Below are 24851 nucleotides of genomic sequence, written 5' to 3'. Positions count from 1 at the left end.
AAATCTTGGGTGAATTTGTACGGGAACTAGCGGTGCTGGTTCTCGAGCCTGGCTCCCAGAGCCACCGCTCGTAAGTGTGGTCGTGCATGACGGTACGAGATCTGTCTCCTCTCTTCTGTCTTTCCTTCTGGCTCTATGAGCCACCATCGTACAAATGTACATGTGTATGTGGTCGCACATGTTTCGAGATTTTTCAAAATTTGATTTTTTTTCTTATTTCGATTCCCCACACTTTCTCTCCCCTTTACACCACCTTCTTTTCCTCTTAAATCTCAAAAACTTTCTTTTGTGCTTTCAACCTCTCAACTTCCGCATCTTATCTCTTTCCTCTCTCTTCTTCCTCTGTCACACTTTCGCTTGTATCTCTTCCATATCTCCACTTTAACTTCACCACATTATCTCTCCCTTTCTCTTTCTCCTCTCTCTCAATTCCCTACCATCTCACTCCCCTATCTTTCCCCACTCCCCTCTTTCTTCCTCTCAGTCTCTTCACCCCTCTTTTTCTCCTTCCCTCCTATATTTTACCACTTTCTCCTCTCACTTTCTTCCCCTCAACTTTTCCCCTCTTTCTCGCCAATCTTCCCTCCCCTTCTTTCCCCCTCTTTCTCGCATCCCCTTTCTTTCCTCACTTCCTTCCCCTCTCTTACTCCCCTCCCCTTCTCTTACTCCCCTCCCCTTCTCTTTCTCCTCTCCCCTTTCTCCCCCCTTTCTTCCACTCTCTTTCTCCCCTCCCCTTCTCTTTCTCCTCAAGCCTTTCTCCCCCTTCCTTCCACTCTCTTTCTCTCCACTCCCCTTCCTTCCTCTCCCCTTTCTCACCTCCCCTTCTCTTTCTCCTCTCCCCTTTCTCCCCCATTCCTTCCACTCTCTTTCTCCCCCTTCTCTCCCCTTTCATTCCTTCACCTCTCTTTCTTCCCTTCTCTTTCTCCCCTTCTCTTTCTCCCCTTCTCTGTCCCCCCTTCTCTTCTCCCCTTTCTTTCATCCTCTTTCTCTCCTCCCCTTTCTTTCATCCTCTCTCTCTCCTTTCTTTCCTCCTCTTTATCCTCTTCCCCTTCACTCCTCCCCTTTCTTTCATCCTCTTTCTCCCCTTCCCTTTCTCTCCTCCCCATTCTCTCCTGTCTTTGTATCCTCTTTCCCCCCATCTTCTTTCCCTCTCAGATAGTTTTCTCCCAAATAATATATGACATTCTATATACTTTTCTTAAATCAGTTTTCACAAATGTTTGTTTGTAAATGTTGTTTTTTTTATCAAACAAATTGTATGTTTTAATTTTGCAATTATAATTTGGCTGGTCCATTTTGATCACGTGGGCGGTCCACTCTTACGCACAGGGTACAGAAGGTAGAAAATTCAGCTCTCTATGAGCTTATCAAATAATGCTCACACTGGGCCAATTTCTGACCACTGTGCGCAAGAGTGGGTCGAAGAGTTTGCGTAAGAGACATACTGCATCTCCCGGCCAGACCTAAAACGCACGTGCGCGTTCACCGAAAATAACTAGCCTAACCCTAGCTGGGGACCAATATATTTTGTTCCAAGAATTCTTTGGTCCCCGGAATATATTAATGGTATGTTTATATTTATTACTCAGTGTCATTTATTTATGACGCTCTGTTTAATTTTATTAAAATTCTTACTGTCTGATAACGATGGGAACAGATAAACTGATTCGTACCCACCTTCGTACCGGAAGTAGATTACTTTCCAAAATACACAAAGCGACATATTAAAGGAGTTAATGTAAGTTTACCTTTGTATTTCATTTAAAAACATAATAAAAAGATCATTAATATTGATATATGCCTATTAAATACGCGCCCTGACATTATCGTTTTTGGACTATTGCATAGTCAAGTAATTATTTTAGTTTCGTACATAGATGTTTCGACCAAGCTACCAATATGAACGTTCAGGGATACTTTTTCTTATTATGTTTGCATATCTTAAGTATTACTGTCATAAAACACCTTGGCGGACATTATGGTGGACTAGTTTCGACCCAGTTATAATTCCTGAATTGACAATGAATATTGAATTAATCATTACACTGGTTATTCAACTCATTGAATTGATATTAAAAATAACCATAATAATACTTGGTTTTTCAATAATTATGAAATCAAGAAATCTGTTCATCAAAATTAAGCTGACATTGACTGATTGTTTAACAGATAGACATGTTTGCAATTTCTACTTTCAGATAAAAAAAACCATGTAGCACACACAAGAATGGTGAAAGGACGAAAGAAATACTCGTCTGAAGACACAAATATATAGATGAAAATAGCTGACAGTGATATTCTAAAGGTATCAACATGGTCTCAGGATTTCCAGAAAACAGTGAGGTGTTTGCTATCACTCACGTGCATGCCCCATGCACTGATAGTGACTTTGATATCAACAACTTTCTGCCTCTAATCAAAGGGGAACTTCTGACGGTTAAGAAGGCCCAGTCTAACACACAGACATGGGTTCGAAATGCATATGGGATAGAAGGATTAGTCCGAAACAATCATGTCAGCCCAGCGGATCTCTATTGTCATGAAGATTTCTTCCTAGCTGACTTTACCTCTCAAATGGCAGAAAAAATATTAGCTGATAAGCCGAATGGCAGCTTCATCATTCGTACAAACTCAAAAGATGTAGCTAAAGTCATTATTAGTGCCAAATTTGATACTGTCACTCATTACAGCTTCAATAAGCATGGAGGAGGGATCGAATATGATGGGGTTCTGTACCAATCCATACCAAGTTTCATCAATAAATGTAGTTACAGTGGCGTGTTCAAGGGTAATCTGGAATTGTGGATAAAGCAGTCAGACATTAATATTCCCCAGGTCTCCAGTAGCATGGCCAGCGCTGTGAATAAGCTGTTTCTCAACTTTAGAATCGTTGGTATGTTTTAGGATTATTTGTTAATTGACTCCCTTACAACAATTGTATTTGTACTAATATGATCAGATATTTTATTTTATATCATAATTGGCACATTTTAAAGCATAATTACGCATTTTACGACCCTTATCTGCTACTAAGCTCTGACAGATTTAAGTTTATTGAAGTTATGACCGATATCATTTAATGTAGCCAGTCATAATCCAGAAACCAGAAATTATAAGTTTGTATAAACAAGCATAATTCTTACATTTAAAAAAAGTGCTTAGCATCAACAAGACCTGCTTTATAAACTCGTGAATATAAGCAAGCTTACAGAGCATTTTACCAGTGCAGGGCTTGTGGGCTTGGGTTTATTTCAACTACTGTGTAATGGGCCACATGCTTGTGTAAAAAATCTAAAAAATGATGACTGTACCAGTACATTTAAACCTTGTTTTTTGAAATCACCATTATAGTCTGAACATTTTTATTTCAGCGGGCAGTTTGGCCATTGCAGTAGAAGATTTTGGCTCTCTGAACAAGCTGTGTCTGGAAGTGCATAAGGGCCGACAATACACGATTCTGCGAGCTAGTCGCAACACACAGTGGCTTATTGTGCGAGATGAATATGACAATGAAGGGTATTAACTATTTAATCGACTAAAAAATAAATTACATTTGTTCCCCTTTAACAAAGTATTCACTCTTAGTATAACATTCTTTAAACAATATTATATTTTCTAGCTGTTCTTAGATTTTAAAAGAAAATTTATGAAGCTAAAGCAATAACAATTGTCATGTTGATAGGATCTTACGATAGGATCTTACTTATTATTTTAAAATAGTTATTTAAGATCTTGACAAAGAAGAATGTTTGGAAGTCTAAAAGGGCCTTTAAACCTCTGCCAGCTTAATCACTTCTCTGAGTCTGACTAATTTGTAAAAATAAAATGACTAATACAGTAAAACTGCGGTCATTCGAACAGTCGTTCGTTCGAGAAATGGCGGTCAGTCGAGATCAATGCTTAGTCCCAACTATTATTGCTTCCATTTTCATATGAAATATACTAACGCTGAATAGAATACTAAAGAAGTAGAGGGATTAAGCACCATTGCTGCTCCTAAATACACAAATCATCCTCCCTCGTTCTCAAGTGATCGCAGTTTTACTGTTCATGTTTTGTGTGTTCCAGGTATGTTCCAGGCTCCATATTAGAGTGCTTCATCCCTCAGTGGTTTCACGGACGTATAGATCGGGACGAGGCCTCAATATTGCTCAATAAGAATAGCCGAGATGGAACATTTCTTGTGAAAGAACGCTCGACCAAGCCGGGCACATACGCCCTTTCTGTCTGGTCACCGGATATGAAAATAATCCACGTGCCTTTAGGTAATTTTATAACAATGAATGGTCTTAAAGTGAAATTTAATTAATACATGCTTTTTTTTGAATACCCTTGTCATGTTTTGTTAAATTGCTTAGCAACCAATCTTTATGTATGTACAGTCTTTTAGCGTGTCTCATTTAAAGACGAATAAAAAGGTGTCAAATATAAGTTCTGTAACCTACCACGAAAATTTGTATGTCCTGTGATTTTATGTTGTTGTGTAGCCTACCATGAAGGGAAGATAACTACAGGCTTATCAGCAGATCTGCCAAAGTTTGACTGCATAAAGACCATGGTGGATTACTATAGGTGAGTAATAGTGATATTTATCCTCATGGTGTTATGTAGCCTACCTCGATAGAATGATACCAACAGGCTTATCCACTGATTGCTACAAGTACACTTCTCCAAAAAACACACACTCGGTCATTTTTTATAAAGCCAATGTCATTGAAAACTTTATCTGTTTCATATTTCATGTGTTTTACTTAATGTCAATTTTTAACACAAGACAATGTTGTTCAAATATATGTTGAGTTGATGACCTCTCAAAAAACTGTTTTAAACAGAAATTTGGCTATGTTTTTCTATAAGCGTTTGAATTTCGAAAAACTTTTCATATGTATTTTGAGAAGAAAACAAATCCTCTTTTCACTGTTAATATATACCAGTATCCTGTCTTGACTTATGATTTATTTGTATTACAATGTACATGTACCTATTATAATGTGTATACCCATGGACATAATTTTTGTCTTATGTATTATGAAATAAACTGTATATATATAGGTAATACATAGGGATTCAAACGAATGGCAAAATGGATATTCGAATATTCGGTAATTCTTTTGAACGAATATTTGAATATTCGATTATCAAAATACATCTTTTAAAAGTTGTAGTAAACTATCATAGAATTCGCTAAAACAATAGCGGGTGCATTTTAGCTCTATTTTGTTGTAACCAATATGTGCGTTGGACCCTGAATTTTACCAAGTGAGCCTCTGAAATTCCTCATTTCAAACAGACAAAAAGTAATACATTATCAACAAAGAAAAAAACAATAACTTTTAGCTTATATTCCTCTGCCTTCATATTTGTAAACAACGTGAACTCTGGCCAATTGGCGTTATGCGCCAATGGAGGGTCTTTCTGTAGGACGAGCACCCTTGTTCTGGGGCTGACCTCTACTAAGAGGCAATTAAATTTAGCGAAAATAATTGGATTTGTTGTGTCACTTGTCTTACTGCCAGTTATTGTAAAATTACGGGGACTTTTTACAGTACCCTATGATACGTCCCTAAATCGCATATGACGCATGTTTAGTGTATTGTCATTTCATTCACACCTCTGGCATTATGGGACAATCGTTGTAAAAACAAGACAAACAAATTTTAAACACAACAGCAGAGTTGTAGGCATAATATATATTCTTATATTTATTCAACAACAAAACATCGAATATTCGAATACCGATTTTGAAATTCGAATACCAAACGTTTGATCGAATATTGGAATTTTCGAATATTCGTTTGCATCCCTATAATACTAGTAATACATGTTTATGTTATGAAAAATAGAACAATAACTACTCTTTCTATGTAACCACAAAATTTAACAGAGCCTTTTTTATAGACTATTGTGATAGTAATAAGCTCTAACATTGAACTTAGAATAAAGACAATAGGCTAGTGCTTGAAAATATGAATTTCTAACACTTATGTAAATATATTACACAGAAGCCAAACTCGGTTTTGGACATCGAACAGTGAATGTGTCCGCATTCTTTTCCCGCTGTCACGTAAGGAGACCTCTGTACCAGATGAGATTCGAACTATGGACATGAAATCTGTTGACTTGTACTTCCGCGCTCTCAAAGAGGGGAAAGAACATGTTAGGGATATACGGTTAGATTTTAAGCTTTGTAAGCATGTCTTCAAGTATGGGAACATATTTGTGTCCCCAAATTTCACAAACACAAAGCATGTTTTCAAGTTAAGAATATTTTTGTGTCCCCAAATTTCACATATGCCAAGCATGTTTTCAAGTATGGAAAAAAATTGTGTCCCCAAGTTTCACATATGCCAAGCATGTTTTCATGTTTTGGGAATATTTCTGTGTTTCCAAATTTCACATATGCCATTATTGTACTGGACATGATTTCCAAAATAACAGAAACTGTCTACATCTAATCTGTCTTTCTTGCACTCAAAGGAGGGGAATCTCAGGTGACTTAGAGTTTAGTCAAAGTGGGTTTGATAAGTTTTACTTTGTTTTTATGTTCACCTAAGAAGGAAATATACTTTGTAGCCTTAACCAAATAGCCCAGATCTTAGTCCATGAGTGTATTGAACCTAATCTGCATGAAACAGCATCAGGATTAATCAAAGTATATAAAAAAATTCAGGCTTATGGTGATAGGACACCATGGTGCAGGGAAGACCACGCTGACTGAGCGACTCATGGGAAAGCAGTTCCGACGTGTGGGAAGCACTAATGGGATTGAGATTCACCTCAGACAGTGCCAGTACAATGTGGCCACAGGAATTTGGCTCAATCCTCGTCCTGGGTCGTCTATCATGGATGATGAGACTCATAGGCTGAGGTAGGGAAGATGAAAACTTTAATTGTGCCCCGGAGCCAGGCATATTAAAATCCCACCGTTCCTCTGTTCTTTCTGGTTTTCCATGTCCTGGCTGTAAACTTTTCATGCTGGGTGGGATTTTAAAAAGCATTTAGCCATAAAACATAAAATTTGGAGTGTAAATATTAAAAACCATGATCTGATCTTTTATCAGCAGTCCTATATCACCAGTTTTCAGACATTTACGCAAAATTTGGCTCATTCTAAGACAAAGAATGAAAGAGTTGTCAAAACAGTTAATCTGTGAAATTACAGCTTTAAAGAAAAGACAAGTTTTGGCATTTGCTCGGCAGCACTTTTGTTAATTATTTCTTACTGACCATTTTTGTTACAGGCTTATTAGGGTTCTAGAATCGCCAGACGAGGAACGAACATCGGTGTTCAAAGAGCTCTTACATCGCAACTCTACAAACGAGTCCCTATTCGATTTAAGTACCAGGAGCAACACCAATCACTCCCTCCATAGCTCTATGTCGTCCATACCAACAGGCGAGATTTCATCATCTAGAGATGTCTCAGGGAGAGAGTCACCATTAGTTAAAGATACCTCTGAAACAGATTCGTCACCAGTTAAACCAGAGGCCAGTCTGAACGGTTCTCATCCTTCGAGAGAAAGTTTGAAATTGAGATTTGATCTGAACGCAAACAATGAAACTGTTTTTGGGACAGGAGATAATGGTGATAGTGGGGTTTCTGATGAAAACGGCATTAGGTATCCGAGTATTGACGGCGATTATCAGATTACGAATGAAGACGTCCCGAGGTACAAATTTTCAGAAGGGACGTTGAAAGTGATTGAGAGTACCTTTGGTCGGAAACGAAATCTGTCTGGAACCGAGAACAAAATTGGTTTCATCTCCATGTGGGATTTTGCTGGCCAGTACATTTTCTACGCCACACATCAGGTAAGGATTGATGTATTGTACAGGGCTCATCCTACCAGGCGACTTAGGCGATTAAGTCGCCCTGCCCGCGGCAACTTCGCTATTTTCTAAGATCAAAGCGAAGTTAACTTCGCCGACTTTTTCAAAGATCAAAAAGTTGATATCGCTAAGAACTAATGCTTGTCAAAACAGAGCGACTCCGCCTTCCGCCTGTCAGCTCGATTGACAAACAGCCAATCGTGTTAAACCTAGTAAATATGCTCCTTTGACTTCGGCCAATGAGAACGTTTGTTTTATTCAATCGAGGCACGTGTTTGCACCATTGACTTTGTGTACATGCGCTACGTCATCGATGTAATAAAATTGTAAGGGATTAATATTTACACTTGCCGATGTTTGTAAAAGTCAATTTGGGCCAATTAGGATTTATACTTTATGACAATAGCGGTTTAAATGATGTGCACTGATGACAAATGAACTTAATTGGGTGTGATTACTGCGAAATTAGCGAGAAGGGCAAGTGCGAATCACAGTTCCAGGTTTGTTGTTTATTATTTCAGAAATGTTTCCATTATTTTTTCTTCGATCGGTTCACATCAATATTCTATATATGAGATATTTTGCATTCTGTTTAATAGTAATCATGCTTTCTACGTGGCTTCTGCGGGATTCCCCAGGCCTGAAACGTAAAGCTGACGATATTGATAGTGATGACATGATCGACAGTTCAAATAAGAAATCATTCAAAAAGTTAAATTATCAAAATAATTTCAGTTGGTACAAACAAGATGCAGATAAAAAAATGGCACTGCGAAGTTCCCAGGAACCCATGAGGAAAATCGTACTGGCCAAACTGTCCAAGGATGACAAGCTTGACCCCAAGCTCCTTAAGAATGCCTACCACCTGGCTAAGCGGGAGCTCCCCAAGGAGGAATTTCAGTACCACCTCCAGCTTGCCAGGGCCATAGGTGCTGATCTTGGCCATCTCATGAATGGGCCCTCACCCTCTTACACATCAAACAAGAGTGTAACTGAGTTACAAGATGCGATCATGTATTTAAATTCTGATATATATGTATGTGTGCATGATAGGTTAACCGTTTGCATGTAATAAAATGTTTGAAACTTGACTTCTTTTTAAAGGTATATACAACAAATTAATTCCAACTAAAAACAACCAGTATGACTATTTTAAAAACAATTTAAACACCTATTTAAATGCATAGAAAAGTTGTCCAGGACACACCAGAACCCACCATTTGACAATTAAAATCTCAAAATTTTCCGACCTACAGGAGGGGGAACCCCCCTCGCGCACCCTCCCCCGTTCTCACTTCTCCCGAAAATTTCTGTCTAGGATGAGCCCTGATTGTAGCTGCATTATACTGACATAGATCATGTGGAATTTACTGTTTTATAATGTTTTATTGATTGCAAGCAAATTTTATAGCCAAAACAATTGAAATAGCACATTCATTGATTTGAGAATAATAAAAAAACAGTATTACATGTAGTATATTAAATGGGTAATTTCTATAATTAAAGGGTGATAACTCTCAAACAACTAGAGTGTTATCAAAATTGTCCCAAATATTATGCCAACACATTCTGACTGAATTAAGTTACAATTGGACAAAGAATGCTTAGGTTATTGAGTGGACAATGTACTGGAGACCGTAAATCTTTTATACATCCAATTTTGTTAAAAAGGGCGTACAAATATGTGTACACATTTAATATACTACATGTTGAGAGTTATTGCCCTTTAATTATAGAAATTACCTATATTATTGGTCTTGTCCGATCAAAAACTTAAGAAACCTTTGTTCCATCATCACCAAATATTTTCAGAATGTGAATTGGAATAGTATTTTGTACAAGTTCATTAACCAGTTGTATGCCTTAAGGCACTCCAGAGTTATGACCCTTGAATTGGCAATAACTGTCAGTGCCAGCTCTCTTAATTTGGCGTAGCAACAACTACTTATCTCCAAACTTGGTGTCGTGAAAAACGAACCGGTGTATTTTGTGACAGTTGGTGCTCTTGTTAAACACACGGATTATCATCAATCTCAAAGACGTCTATTTTCCTTTCAGGTTTTTTTAACGCCACGGGCAGTATATCTTCTTGTGTTGGATTTGACGAAGGACTTGGACGACTTTGTCATCGATGAGGAATTCCCGCTAGAGGCTCCTGAGATGCAGGGACGCCTCGTCAAAGACTATGGAAATTTCTGGTCAGTTACTAACGATCGTTGCAGTTTTGTTGAAAAAAAACACCTTTCAAAAGACTGCTCAAACTAGGTGTGTTTTGATTAATTAGTTGATAGGCAGTATTTAATATTTTGTGACAATCTACTTGCTTTCCTGGTATGAAGAAGTATTAACTGAAGGTTTTCTAAACATGTGGGCTTTCTTGTGTTAAAATACATGTTCAACTATCCCTGATTAACAGGATGCGTTCCATTCACACCTTCTGCGGCGAGGTACCTGGACATCCTCCGGTTATCCTTGTTGGTACAAAAAGCTCTGAGATGAACCTTGAACAGGGACAGACAGTGGAATCAGCTGCCGGGAAATACTTCGAGAAGTTCCGAATGATGCTGGAGAACTCGCCTGTGGCTGAACATTTACAGGTGTGAAAGTTTTGCTAACTCTTTTTTTGCGCTTTTTCACCTTCTTTAGTTAGAGAGGTATTCAGATTCCCAATTGTTTTAAAAAAAATGAGCTCATTGTTTGTGCTGATTATTTTTGTGGTAAAGGGGCCAGACAACAGATGGTCCAAAAATCGGCAAATACAGTATTTCCACAAAACAAGCCTAGAATTGTCAATGCGAGCAAGTAAGAAGCCAATAATCTCTTTCAATTATTACAATAATCAACACAAAAATCATGCTGCTGTCCCATCTGTGTTTCCCTGTTTTAAATAGCACATAATGGTTTCCCAGTTTAAATCATATCTGTTTAGGGGTACAGAAAAATATACCAATGCTATTTTTAAACTTACTTGGATTTACGTGGTAGACAACTGTAGTATATTTCAAATTGGAAAAATGTGCAAAAAAACTGCAGAAGATGCAAGTGTCGTAATCAGTAAATAAGATTCAATGTGTTGTACTCAAAGATGTCAAATTTATGTTTTTAAGAAGCTGAAAAGAAGTTTAAATCATAATCATAGATACATAATTTCTCCAGCCTGAGCAGTTCGCAGTTGAATGCAGCATTGACGATAAAGAAATCGACCGATTGAAAGAGGCGATTGTAGAGGTGGCAAAACGGCAGATGCATTGGAACCAGGAAATTCCCGGCAAATGGCTACCCCTGGAAAGGTTTGGGATTTTTCCTATTAAAGCTGCTCTCTCACAAATTTACAGTTTTGACCTTTTTTATTTTTTTGGTTTCCGACTGATTTTGGCATAAGTGCCATCAATTCAGTCATATAAGATAACTTTCAATAGAACAGGGCTCAATTGTTTGGTAAACTGCTTTAGCAATGCTTTTAGCCATGAAACATCAATTTTGAAGAATTATGAAAACTGCAAGCGGCTGTTTTGTCAACAGTTTTATATCACTCGTTTCTAGACATTTGCGCAAAAACTGGCTCATTCCATAAAAAAAAAGTTCAATCTGTGAAAATGGAGCTTTAATGGTTTTTTTTCTAAATGAGGTTAAAAACAAGATATATAGATATTGTGATATTGTGATGGCCTTTGTGTTATATTTAGCATCTTCATCTGTGTTTGTATGCAGATTTGATAGGTTTGTACCTTACCACGTAGATAGTTGTGTGGGCTATATAGGAAACACCTTCTCCCGTCTCTCTGTACCTATGTCCTTGTACATCGAGACAAGTCTACTTTTTTCTTCATTTCTCCATATGTTTTTGAGGTATTGACATCAACCTTCATATAAATATTGACTGTGTTGAGTAGGAGTGCAGTGCAAAAGAAATAACATTTTGTTAATACTTTTTAGAGTTATTGCCCTTTGATTATGTTCATACTTATTTCTTTTCACCAGGCAATCTAGTTGGGAGTGTAACTTGAAAAGTCTTCATATAGAGATAGATCTTATTTGGGAGACGTGCAATGCACAAGAACCATAATTCTGTTTGCAGTATTTTTTGAGGATGTGCCCTTTGTTAATTAACATATTTTTTTGTTCATATCAATTGAGGTATTGACTTCAAACTTCATATACCGATATATCTCATTGAGGAGAAGTGAGGTGCTCAGGAACCATAACTCTGGCCACATTTTTATCTCCAGTTGTTGCCCTTTTTTAATTTTTCATATTTATTTTTTGTCTGAAGCACATCTTGAAAAGTCCTTGAGGGGTTTCTTTTGAACTTCATATACTGATAGATCTTATTTAGGAGAAATACAGTGCACAAGAACCACAAGTGGACAAGTACCATTACTCTTTGTCTAGTATGTTTTTTATACTGGGTTGATACTGTTAGAACCCTTTTGATTTCAAACACCAACTTGCAGTTACTGAGTGCTAATTAAATGAAGCAGGATGAAGTAGGATTAAGGAAGTGTGTTATTTAGATTGCAAGCTCGGAAGCGGAAAAGTTGCCCTCTTTTTGTCCTATTTGTTATAAACTCCACCCCCTAAATATTTAATTTAATGAATAATTTCAGAGCGTAAGCCGAGAACTGAGCATGGATGATTGCTGTCTTTTTAACCGATTCATAAACCATATTATTACCTCTCTTTAATGAATATTTACAGGGCGTTGAGTAAACTGGGTGGTGAGAAACGAATTATCTCCCTTGATGAAGTCAATTCCCTAGATGGCGAGATGGACGTGAGAATTAAAGACAGCGAGGAAATTGTCCTCTTTCTCAGGTAGGCCCAAGTTTGGTGTTTTATAAGGGTGTTTTATTATCGAAAGTGAAGTAGGGACATTTAAGGAATCAGGCACGTTGTCACATCTGTCCGTCGATCCATATCTTCCTCATTTATTGTCGGATTTTTAGATTACTTAGCAGAAGTGACTACCAAAGCATGAGGATGTGTCACGTTCAAAACCCGTGCCCATAGCTTCAAGCTCAATGACACATCAACCTTCTGAACCTTCTATGTGGTCAGCTGTCTGTCCTATTTTTGTCTGGTCCATATCTTTCTCATTCATGGTCAGATTTTTAGATTACTTGTCAGAAGTGACAACCAAGGTATGAGGATGTGTCGCACACAAGACCTGTGACTCCCTACCTTCAATGTCAATGACAAATGAACTTAATATGGTCCGTCCATCCCTCCTGTTTTTGTCAGGTCCATATCTTTCTTATTCATGGTCCGATTTTAAAATTATTTGGCAAAAGGGAGTACCATAGCATGAGGATGTGTTTCAGACAGAACCTGTTTCCCTACCTAAAAGTCAAAGTCAAAGCAACCTTCTGAACTTATTGTGGTCCGTCTGTCTTTCCAACATTTATCCAATCCATATCTTTCTCATTTATGGTCCAATTTTTATATTATTTGGCAGAAGTGACAACCAAAGCATGGTGATGTGTTTCATATAAAACATGTGTCCCTACCTTCAAAGTCAAGGTCACAGCATCCAGAACTTAGTGTGGTCCGTCTGTCTGTCCCACTTTTATCCAGTCCATATCTTGCTCATTCATGGTCAGATTTTAAAAGTATTTGAAAGAAGTGACCACCATAGCATAAAGATGTGTCACTAACAAGACCTATGTCCCTTACCTTCAAGTTCGAGGTAACAGCAAACTTCTGAATTTAGTATGTTTTGCTATTATATAAGCCTTACTGATTATATTTTGTGTGCTGTTTAGTATTTGTCATATAATGTCGGATTTTAAAGTTAATTTGGCGGAAGTGACCACCATAGTATGAGGAAGTGTGGCACACAAGACCTGTGTCCCTACATTCGAGGTCAAGGTCACAGTAACAATCTGAACATAGTATGTTTTGCTATATAGAAATGCTGAAAATGTTTGTGTCTCTCCCAGCAACGAAACACTGGACCCCTAAACAAAGTTTAATTGATTCTTAACTGTTATATTTTTTTGACCCCATAAAATTACAAGAGACCCCCCATCCCTTTCTTAAAATTGAGGGTCCTAGTACTGCAGCTATGAATCCTAGGGAAAAGAGATACTTCAGAATAATGCTTATAACATTTATTTTGTTAACATAAATCGGATTGCATTTATCTCCCTTTACCTAGAAAAAAACAGTGCCGCAATGTTCACACCAAGCATTTTAACATTTTAAACAATATCATAATTTTTCCGCAAATTTCATATTACATGGATAACCCTCGTTTAAGTAAGAATCAAGGTAATGTCATAGTCTTGGTGATGGATACCAACTTTATTGTCAGCATGCAAAATTTAAATTAGTTTTGCAATAAATACTATTTAATAGATAGTTACCGTAAGGAAAATGTTAATTAAGATGTGCCTTTTTAGTTAATGTCAGTGGTTATTCATAACCTTCGGATTCAATTTCCAGGTTCCATCATGCTGTGGGCTCATTGATCTACTTTGATGATGAAGAATTAGCTGGCTATGTTGTGCTGGACCCTCAGTGGATAATTGACGCGTTTAAGTCACTGATAACGGCACAACAATTTTGTAAGCTGCGACCTCAGCTACGCACCCTTTGGAAAAACTTACAGGAAAAAGCGTGTTTACACGATAAACTGATTGACGAAATTTGGCGAGAAGATCGGGAGGGACACTTTATGGAGCATAGAGATATTCTGTTGTCGTATATGGAAAAGTTGGACATCATTGCCAGACCTAAGGTGAAACTTGAGGATGGACAAAAGCAAGAGATTGATTTCTACTTTGTTCCGAGCCTTTTGAGAATGAAGGGCCAGAAGGATGTCTCGGACTTGGATAAGGGAAAGATAAGCGAGAGAACGCCCAATTTGTGTTTTGCCTTTCAGGAAGGGTTTATTCCACCGATGGTCTTTCAAAGAATGCTCGGTGCCTGCTTGTCGCGATACACGATCTTCAGGAAAGTGGATGAAGATCAAATCTTCTGCGATCTCGGTGTCTTTTATCTGGATTCTCAGCACTGCTTCATTTTTTGGTTGGAAGATGATGTGATGAAAGTTCGGGTTGTGAACCTTGTTGAAAACAAAGTGAAGTCTTCCCTTTGTGACAAACTGCGGCGTTTTTTGACCAACCAACTTGACAGGGAGCTGTGCCGTTATCAAAACAACACCTCATTCAGCGTCTGCATTGAGTGCCTTATGCCGAAGAAAGGCTCAGGGAGCTTAATAAACTGTAAGGAATTGCTCAGAGATGAAAAACTGCCTTGCTGCGCTCATAGCCAACCCCACATCGTTCAGTCAAAAATCATCCTTCAGTCATGGTACCCTGATTACATTGAGGTCCCCGTAGGGGAGGTGACTCTGAATTGGATTGATGCTCTCCCTTCTGTGATTAGGAAAAGGGAGGTCACTCTGAAAGACTTGAGCAAGATTGCGCAATCGCTAGGCTTCAACTGGGAATTTGTGATAATTGAACTAGGACTGCCTCAGGTGGATATAGACCAGTGTAAGATTGACAACAAGGACCAAGTGGCCATGCAGATTTACCATTGTCTGTTAAAGTGGAAAAGCAGGGACGGCTACCAGGCTAACATTGAGACATTGGTGAAAGCGATTCAGGCCAATCAAGCTGTAGAGGCTGATTGGGAGGCAATCAAAAATGTTGTGGATAGAATCTGAGCTTTACATTCAGATTCTTATGGAAGAGGGTGGGGTGGAGGGGGAGGCATTTTTTTCTTACCAGAATCTGAGGTTTATGCTCTGTTTAATTCTTTATGAGGTGTATGTTGATTTTTATCAACATCAGGACAAAATCAAGGTCACTGAGCAAGTTGTTTGAAAAAGCTTGTTTACTCTCAACAGGCCCCATTTTCTATTCATTCCCATCAAACTTCGTCATATTATTTGTATCATTATTTCAAGGTAAAATAATGAAGTTCAAGTATTTTTTCTGTTAAAGCTATGGTACTCAGATAAATGATATTCGAGCAAGATGGACCGGTTGTTTTGTTAAAACTTGTTGGCCATGACTCAAAACCATTAGAGATATTTTACATGAAATTTGGTAAACTTGTTTACAATGACAATGAGCATACATGTAGCAAGTTCCATGACCCTGGCTGAGATATTTCTTGGTTATTTGCCTTGACAGCAAGTGAGAAAAACAAACAAGTCTTGACATCACCTTGATTAACTGGAAGGTTAGCATACTGTTGGTGTGAAAAAGAAAACATAAGATGTTCAATTTTAACTTATGTACAAAAGGGCACCAGGGCAATATTAGCACATGTTGCCACATACAAAACAAATATGTAGCTAACAGTCCACAACTCTGTCTTTCATGATTGTCAAGTTATGACCCCTTGTTCGACTTTTGCCATGAAGTTTTGTCCTGTCCGAATGTTTGTGATGAATTTTTATCTGCTGAGACATTGTCTTGTCCGAATGTTAATGATAGATTATAAGCTGCTGAGACATTGTTTGTCCTGTCCAAATGTTTTTAATGGATTATTAGCTGCTGAGACATTGTCTTGTCCTAATGTTTATGATGAATTATTAGCTGCTGGTAAATTGTCTTGTCCAATGCTTAATGATGGATTATTAGCTGCTGAGACATTATCTTGTCCTAATGTTTATGATGAATTATTAGCTGCTGGTAAATTGTCTTGTCCAATGGTTAATGATGGATTATTAGCTGCTGGTAAATTGACTGTCTGATGGTTAATGATGAATTATTAGCTGCTGGTAAATTGTCTTGTCCAATGGTTAATGATGGATTATTAGCTGCTGAGACATTATCTTGTCCTAATTTTTATGATGAATTATTAGCTGCTGGTAAATTGTCTTGTCTGATGGTTAATGATGAATTATTAGCTGCTGGTAAATTGTCTTGTCTGATGGTTAATGATGAATTATTAGCTGCTGGTAAATTGACTGTCTGATGGTTAATGATGAATTATTAGCTGCTGAGACATTGTCTTGTCCGATTAAAAATGATGATTATTAGCTGCTAAGACATTGTCTTGTCCGAATGTTTATTATGATCCAAATGTTTATGATTGATTATTAGCTGCTGAGACATTGTCTTGTCCGAATGTTTATGATTGATTATTAGCTGCTGGTACGTTGTCTTGTCCGAATGTTTATGATTGATTATTAGCTGCTGAGACATTGTCTTGTCCGAATGTTTTTAATGGATTATTAGCTGCTGAGACATTGTCTTGTCAGAATGTTTATTATGGATTATTAGCTGCTGAGACATTGTCTTGTCAGAATGTTTATTATGGATTATTAGCTGCAGAGACATTGTCTTGTCCGAATGTTTTTAATGGATTATTAGCTGCTGGTACATTGTCTTGTCAGAATGTTTATTATGGATTATTAGCTGCTAAGACGTTGTCTTGTCCGAATGTTAATAATGAATTATTAGCTGCTGGTACATTGTCTTGTCCTAATGTTTATGATGAATTATTAGCTGCTGAGACGTTGTCTTGTTGTACAAATTACAGTGTTGGTACAAGATGGGGAATAGATCTCAGACACTTTTTTTCAAGATATCGACCTGATCTTTTGTGATATCTGATATTTTTTCTTAAGAGTAAACTTCAGCTCGTTTTAGTTAGAAACATGCAAAATTAGCTGATATTAAAAAGCATATCCTTGTTTTCTATTGTTCTTAATTTGATGCACAAATAGGGTCAAATTTTAGTTTGAAAGTAGTAGTTCTCGGACTCTTTTTTTTTTCGAAAATGATCTCATCATTTTTAATTTTTATATCTCTACTTAACATTTGAAAATTCGACAATTAATACTTAATTTCAATCTTTCCATTGATGTAAAAATAATACTGTTCAGCACAATATATGACTCCTTTATAACCATGTCCTAACTTGATATTCCATGATGGGTGATGTACCTTTTCATTACATGTACACCACATTTCTAGAAAATGACCCTTCTGCAACTTTTCCGTAACAAATGATACATAAAAAACCTGATTGAACTTAAACAAAGCTTAAACAAAGCAAAACTCCTGACTGTCCGAGATCTACTCCTGTCTGAGATCTATCCCCCAATAATGTGCATACTGGTAGAGCATCAATTTTATTATTTTTTACAAATTACAGTTCATTTTTGGTACAGTATTGGTTTCATTATCAACCATGATTAACATTGATAAACTATCGTCCATAAAGTGTGTACATCTTTAAGATTATTGTTTTATCACATTTAAACACTTAATTAGGTCAAACTCCCTTATATTGGCCATAAAATGTGTTGGAAAAACTGCTGGGAATTTCATTCTACAGTCGAACCCCATTGGCTCGAACTCCCTTGGCTCAAATTCGTGGTTGGTTCGAACTGGATGTAAAGGACGGATTTATTCATACTGAAGATAAGCATTCCCTCTTGGTTTGAACTTTTCAAGGCTCGACGTATTTTCGCCTGTCCCTAGGTGTTCAAGCTAATCAGGTTTGACTTTATTGTACATATTTTACTTTGGCGTGTTTTCAATCAATAATCATGGGATTTATTTGTACATGTTTTTTGCCCAGTTTATGACAACTCTTTACTTTCTTCTGTACTGTTGTGTATATAAATGTACCAACTTAGTGTTCTTCCATGCATTATTTGTATTGCTCATATATTTCCTATGAAATAATCAGGCCTTATATTTGTACAGAATTAAAACTCATTGTATGCAAAATGTGCCATGCTGGTGTACTTAGAATAACTAGAACTTGAACAATCATTTTATTATCAAGATAATGTGTATATTCTTTAATTGTTTAGACATAATAATGTGTACAGAGTAGATTCATTATTTTTGTAGATCTTTAAGAAGATATTTGTAGGCATAACAAAGCACATTTTCATTTTTTACCATACGTGCACACAGTGTAAAATTTTGGTACCACATTAATCTTTGGCTCAATTGGTTATCTTTTGCTGAAAGCAATTACTTGTGAACACTTGGGCCTAGGGATTTCAAATTTGATAGGCAGTTTGGTCATGACCAGCACATGAAGGCTATTGATAATGAGGTCAGTCTTGGTGACTTTATCTGTCCAACATGGCCTTTCTGGGGAGTTTGTCATGTTCTTGGGACAGTGCATGTTTTTCCATGGCATTATTCAAAAGATAATGTTGTTATTTTTCCCTTGGGAATATTCATAAGTGAATTTTATTCTCACATTTTTTTCCATGCCAATATTCACAAATGAATGTCATTCTCACATTTTTTTCCATGGGAATATTTATAAGTGAATTTTATTATCACATCTTTTTTCCATGGCATGGTTCACAAGTGAATGTTGTTCCATTATGTTTTTCCATTGCAATATTCACAAGTGAATCTTATTCTCACATTCGTTCATGGCATTGTTCACAAGTGAATGTCGTTCTCACATTCGTTCATGGCATTGTTCACAAGTGAATGTCGTTCTCACATTCGTTCATGGCATTGTTCACAAGTGAATGTCGTTCTAACATTCGTTCATGGCATTTTTCACAAGTGAATGTCGTTCTCACATTCGTTTATGGCATTGTTCACAAGTGAATGTCATTCTCACATTCGTTCATGGCATTGTTCACAAGTCAATGTCGTTCTCACATTCGTTCATGTCATTGTTCACAAGTGAATGTCATTCTCACATTCGTTCATGGCATTGTTCACAAGTGAATGTCGTTCTCACATTCGTTCATGGCATTGTTCACAAGTGAATGTCGTTCTCACATTTTTTCCATGGCATTGTTCACAAGTGTAATTTACCCAAGTGCAATAACTCATTAAGAGCATATATAGAAAGAAGCAGATATCGAGTTCTTGCACTAAGGTGACAGAATGTTGTTCTCATATTTTTTTCATGGCATTGTTTGCACATGAATGTTGTTTATACATTTTTTTCCATGTCATTGTTCATGAGCGAATGCTGTTCTCACATTTATTTCCATGGCAACATTCACGTGTAAATGTAGTTCCCACGATGATGCAGACGGCTGTGCATTCTCTTTGCCGCAAATTCTCACGTACTGTCTTGAAATTATCGTAGTTCACTGAAAAAGATTTAAGTTAATTGCATCAACTAAGTCAACATGCAAATCAAAGTGATCTCATTCTTAAGCTTTTACTAAGTAGGAATTTAATACTTCTGTTGAAATGTGTTCTTATTCTTGTTGTTTTTTTACATCTTTATTCGCTTACTTATTTTGTTGCTAAATATACATCTTATGCTCAAAATAGACATTAACCGGAATGTTGGTGCATTTGTTATAGAGTTTTGGGTGTTTCATTGTTGTGTTATTATGAAGTTACAACAATGTTTTTACACAAATTTAAATGTCAAAACCTTCTGTAGTAAAATTGATTCAATGTCCCCAACCAGGGCTTCCAAAAACCGACAATTTGTCAGTCGGGACCGATTTTAACCTTGCCGGACCAATTTCAGGAACAGAAAAGGGTTTAAAATTTGGTCCAAAATTTTTACATTTGTTTTTAAATTTCTGTCCAAATGGGTTAAGTCAGTAAAAAATGTAGAAATTGTAATACACTATTCATCCCACCTACATGTCCTTACCAAGTCAGATAACTCTTTCATGCAAATGAAACCAATTTAGCCCCTTTATTATTTGACTTAGAAATTCTTGTTAAGGTTTTGCATTAAAGTAAGGACAAAAAAGTCAAATCCTCAGCAACTTAACATTATGTTTTGAATTGAAATTTTATACAATCAAGAATGATAACTCGAAAATTTTGGAATCCTGAAACTTAACACAGGCTGGATAATCGAGTGTGTGTTCTCTGTGAGACCTCATGTCTTTGTTTTTGCGAAAAAGTTAGTGCTTTATTTTTTGAGCTCAAGTCACAGACATAATTGTACATGTACATGTATTTTTAATTTAATTAATGTAGTTAGCTAAAATTATATACTCATTATATTTTCATCATATTGTTATTATTTTGCATTTAATTTGTCTGATCATCAGGTTTATCCTAGTCTGTTTTTCAAATAAATAAAGTCGTGACATTTAAATAGGCATGTAAAAATGTTGACAACATTTAAGAAACCAGTTAACTAAGGCTGAATTCAAAAACAAACTTAGATTTCACTTTATTTTGAGATTAGATGTTTTGATTGGACTGTTTAAATAACTGGCCAGAAGACTTAACGGAAATCACTGAGGCGTGTCTAAAGACAAGGATAAATATGAACGCTTTGATCAAATATGAATATAATGTGATTTTAAGCATTCACTTAAGTGGACAACAAGTTGCTTTCTTTTTTTCAATTTTTGCATTAAATGCATGTGTCTATGTTAATAATTATATATATTTTTATTTTCTTTGTAAATAATAAAATTAAGTGCTTAATATATATTCCATTTATATAAACTTCACATTAATTGTGTGCTCTTCTTGTTCCTTATTACCCATATTTTGTGCGATGAGATGGGCTTTTGTTTATTCTCTTTGTTTGTCATGGTTGTTACAGCGTCAGCTTATCAAAGCGTGTATGATCAAATTACGTAAGATTACGTCCCATATTCGCTTACATCTTGGGTCTGAGTCTTACACTCAGACTCAAAATGTAAGCGAATATGGCACATAATCTTACTAGACTCAGAAAAGCTATTTCTTAAATGAATTCTACCATAACATTAGAATAAGGAGTTCTGAGTCTTAAAGCTGCATTCTCATAGATTGACCGTTTTGACAACTTTTTTGTCTTGGAATGAGCCATTTTTTCTGTGAATGGCTGGATACTAGTGATATAAGAATGCTGACAAAAACAAGACAAGACAAGAAATAAAAAAGTTGTCAAAACGGTCAATCTTGAATGCAGCTTTAAGTCTGAAACTCAAATTCAAGAAGATAGTGATTATGAGGGCAGGAAATTTCGTTGCAGAGTGCCATAAGATAATTTATTGAATTAAAAGTGATTTTTTTTTTTTTTTTTTTTTTTTTTGCATATTCAATCCAGCTGTGTTACATGTATGTGAACAAAAGATAATTTGTTTCAAATAAATAATTCTTTTACTTGGATTAACCACTTCGAAAAAATGATCATACCATACAATTGATTATAAGTGTGTCCCTACATGTATGTCTTTGGGACAAACTTATAAATGATCGTATTGTATGATCATGAGTGAGTAATTTGAAAATTATATTACATTACTATCAATATGCCTGAACATAATCATGTTAATTAAACACTCCAGTGTGTTTTTTTGCCAGCCACTTTATCAACATGTTCTATTTTGTATCTTTTAAACCGTCAAATTATTCAGTAACAAATATATTTTGTCAGTAATTTAGGATAAAGAACAGAAAGCATTTTTCTGTTGGCATTCATTTTGTTTAAATTTACATCATATAAACATACCAGTAACTATAAAGTGGTTTTAGAGTACAATTTTTATAAAAAAAACATTTTCCCTGTAGTTTCCATTGTATGATTTTTGAAAATTGGAAAAAAGATCTTGAACGTGTCTTATCTGGACTACCTTTATTCCAGTCTGTAGCAATTGTTAGTTAACTTATATATAATATTAAGTCAAGGCTTGAGAACCACAAAGTGGTGCAGATTTGTGATATACATGTATGTTTTATTGTTTGTGAACCACATTAATATATTCGACTTTTAAAAATGTATTCAAAATGTTGCCAAATAAATTGTTTCGTAATTGATAATTGTTAATACTTTGGGGGCAAGAGTTTCCCTTTCTTAATTGTTGGCCTCTGTTTATGTCTTCAAAACTGACTCAGAATACAAACTACATTTACAGCCAATGAAACTGCAGATAGGCAATTATTAAACAGTAGGCTTAATCATTAAGAATTTCAGCTTTCGCGTGTGTTTAAAGGTCCATCTACTGCCACTCATCTGATACACACTCCCTGCATCAGATTTTGCATTGACAATGTATCAGCCGATGAGGTTGTATTCTAAGTCAGTTACATGTAGATGACATGAATTAAAATCTTAATGATTAAAAAGGGCTTGTTTGTTACACTCACTCTGCCCATTCTTAATCATTAAGATTTTGATTCATGTCATCTAACTACTACATAAAACAATGGGATGTCTGCATGGACTATAGTAACTACCTGAATTTATAGGACGTACTACAGTTCTGCAAGTAGTCTCAAAATGTCATATAATGTTAACTAGATTCATGGACATGCCACACGTTTTCATCTTTTTTGTCACCATCTCATTTTGTTCTATCATAGTTGAATGATGATTTCATAAGTGGGTTTCACTGTATACTTAGATATACTGATTCAATCTTTGACTGTATTTTAATGTCATCAATCTCCAAATTATGTACTTTAATATGTCATTTTTGAATTTAATTACGTAGAAAATGTGTCTGTTTTTGTCAAAGTCTTTTTGTTTCCTTCATGAAAGTAGTTAGATGTATTTTTGTAAGGGAGTTGTACTGTAAAGATGTTTTTGTAGATATATGTATACTTATTACCAGTGATCTTAAGTGCTGAAATGATTATATAACATAAAAATGAAACATGATTTTGTCCTTCTTTTTTCCCTCCTATATGCTACACATGTATATAGAAATTTACTGCGACCTACATATTGTAGTGCCCTTGACTCAGTGTGTGTACCACGTGATAAATTGCGTCATAAATGCTACGTCGGAAGGCATTTGATTTGAAAAAATACTTTAAACAAAGATAACTTCACAAAATCTAATGAAAAGTTATATTTGATTTAAGTCTTCATTTTAAGCAATTTTTTGCCTTCCGACGTAGCATATATAACGTAATTTATCACGTGGTATACACACACTATTAACTATAATTGAGTATTGTCCTATCAGATTGCTTCATTTCAAGTAAACAGTGACGTCACTTTTTTAACAAAATGACGCATCAACTTCTAAAAATAGAACTTTAAACAGTTTCACTACTTAATCGGTTTATCATTGGGTCTTACAGTTTAACAAACTGCTCATGACTATTGTCTAATCAGTTGCTCCATTTCCAGTGAATATTACTTAACGTCATTTTTGCGAACAAAATGACACATCAACTTCTAAAAAATAGGACTTTATACATGGTACAGTTGAACTTGCTGGCCGGTGAATCAATTTGACTTACATATTACCCATGACTATTGTCTAATCAGATTGCGTCATTTCCAGTGAATATTACTTAACGTCATTTTTGCGAACAAAATGACACATCGACTTCTAAAAATAGGACTTTATACCTGGTACAGTTGAACTTGCTGGCCGGTGAATCAATTTGACTTACATATTACCCATGACTATTGTCTAATCAGATTGCGTCATTTCCAGTGAATAGTGACAACATTTTCTTGTAAACAATATGACACATCAATTTCTAAAAGTAGGACTTTATACCTGGTACAGTTGAACTTGCTAGCCCGTGAATCAATTTGACTTACATATTTTCCATGACTATTGTCCAATCAGATTGCTTCATTTCCAGTGAATAATGACGTCATTTTCTTGTGAAAAATATGACACGGCAACTTTTAAAAATTGGACTTTATTATATTAATTGTGTACTGCATGTGTGGGAGTAAGAGTGCATCTTAAAAGTTCCATTGTTTTATTTTGTCAGCACACAGTTTTACAATTTTGCAAAGGTTCATTCACACTTTGGTTTGTTTTGTTTTCTCCATTAAACATAAAGTACACATTCCTCAGAAAGTACAAATAAAAGTATAAGTGGATATCGTTATAGCCAGATTTTGCACCGAAATCGCTTCAAATTTTTTGTATTCATTGCCCAGGCGAAACCAACCTCCTACGCAGTGATCTCCCCTGATAAGCAACATATATCTGCCACTATGAGCGAGTATAGCTGAATTTCAGCTATAAAATATATATACAGTAAAAGGATAATTATTTAAGGTGCATTGTGGTTACAAGAACAAACAAATATAGAATTGAAGATAATTTATAATCTTTACCGATATGATATTTTAAGTATCTTTGATAATATGTTTTGCATGGTGGCAGTGATTTCTGTACT

The 24851-nt window shown here is 35.9% G+C and overlaps 1 protein-coding gene and 1 long non-coding RNA gene across 2 annotated transcripts in view; one reads left to right on the top strand and one right to left on the bottom strand.

The window, feature by feature from the left end:
• The first annotated feature begins 1673 nt into the window (after window positions 1–1673).
• Window positions 1674–23358, top strand: LOC128240533 (uncharacterized). Its single transcript, XM_052957190.1, has 13 exons — window positions 1674–1738; window positions 2199–2893; window positions 3372–3516; window positions 4069–4265; window positions 4488–4572; window positions 6003–6170; window positions 6671–6868; window positions 7242–7812; window positions 9889–10028; window positions 10247–10427; window positions 10987–11120; window positions 12529–12645; window positions 14275–23358. The coding sequence occupies exons 2-13, from the start codon at window positions 2314–2316 to the stop codon at window positions 15500–15502; spliced, it is 3744 nt and encodes a 1247-aa protein (XP_052813150.1). The 5' UTR covers window positions 1674–1738; window positions 2199–2313; the 3' UTR covers window positions 15503–23358.
• The window catches only part of LOC128240536 (uncharacterized), a 71385-nt gene continuing 66281 nt past the window's right edge, over window positions 19748–24851 (bottom strand). Inside the window, exon 4 of the long non-coding RNA XR_008262184.1 lies at window positions 19748–19879. This is a non-coding gene — a long non-coding RNA (uncharacterized LOC128240536). The remainder of the gene's footprint in view (window positions 19880–24851) is intronic.

The sequence above is a fragment of the Mya arenaria genome, chromosome 7 (assembly GCF_026914265.1).
Source record: "Mya arenaria isolate MELC-2E11 chromosome 7, ASM2691426v1".
NCBI classification, from domain to species: domain Eukaryota; kingdom Metazoa; phylum Mollusca; class Bivalvia; order Myida; family Myidae; genus Mya; species Mya arenaria.
This window is presented reverse-complemented; position numbering and strand designations above follow the sequence as displayed.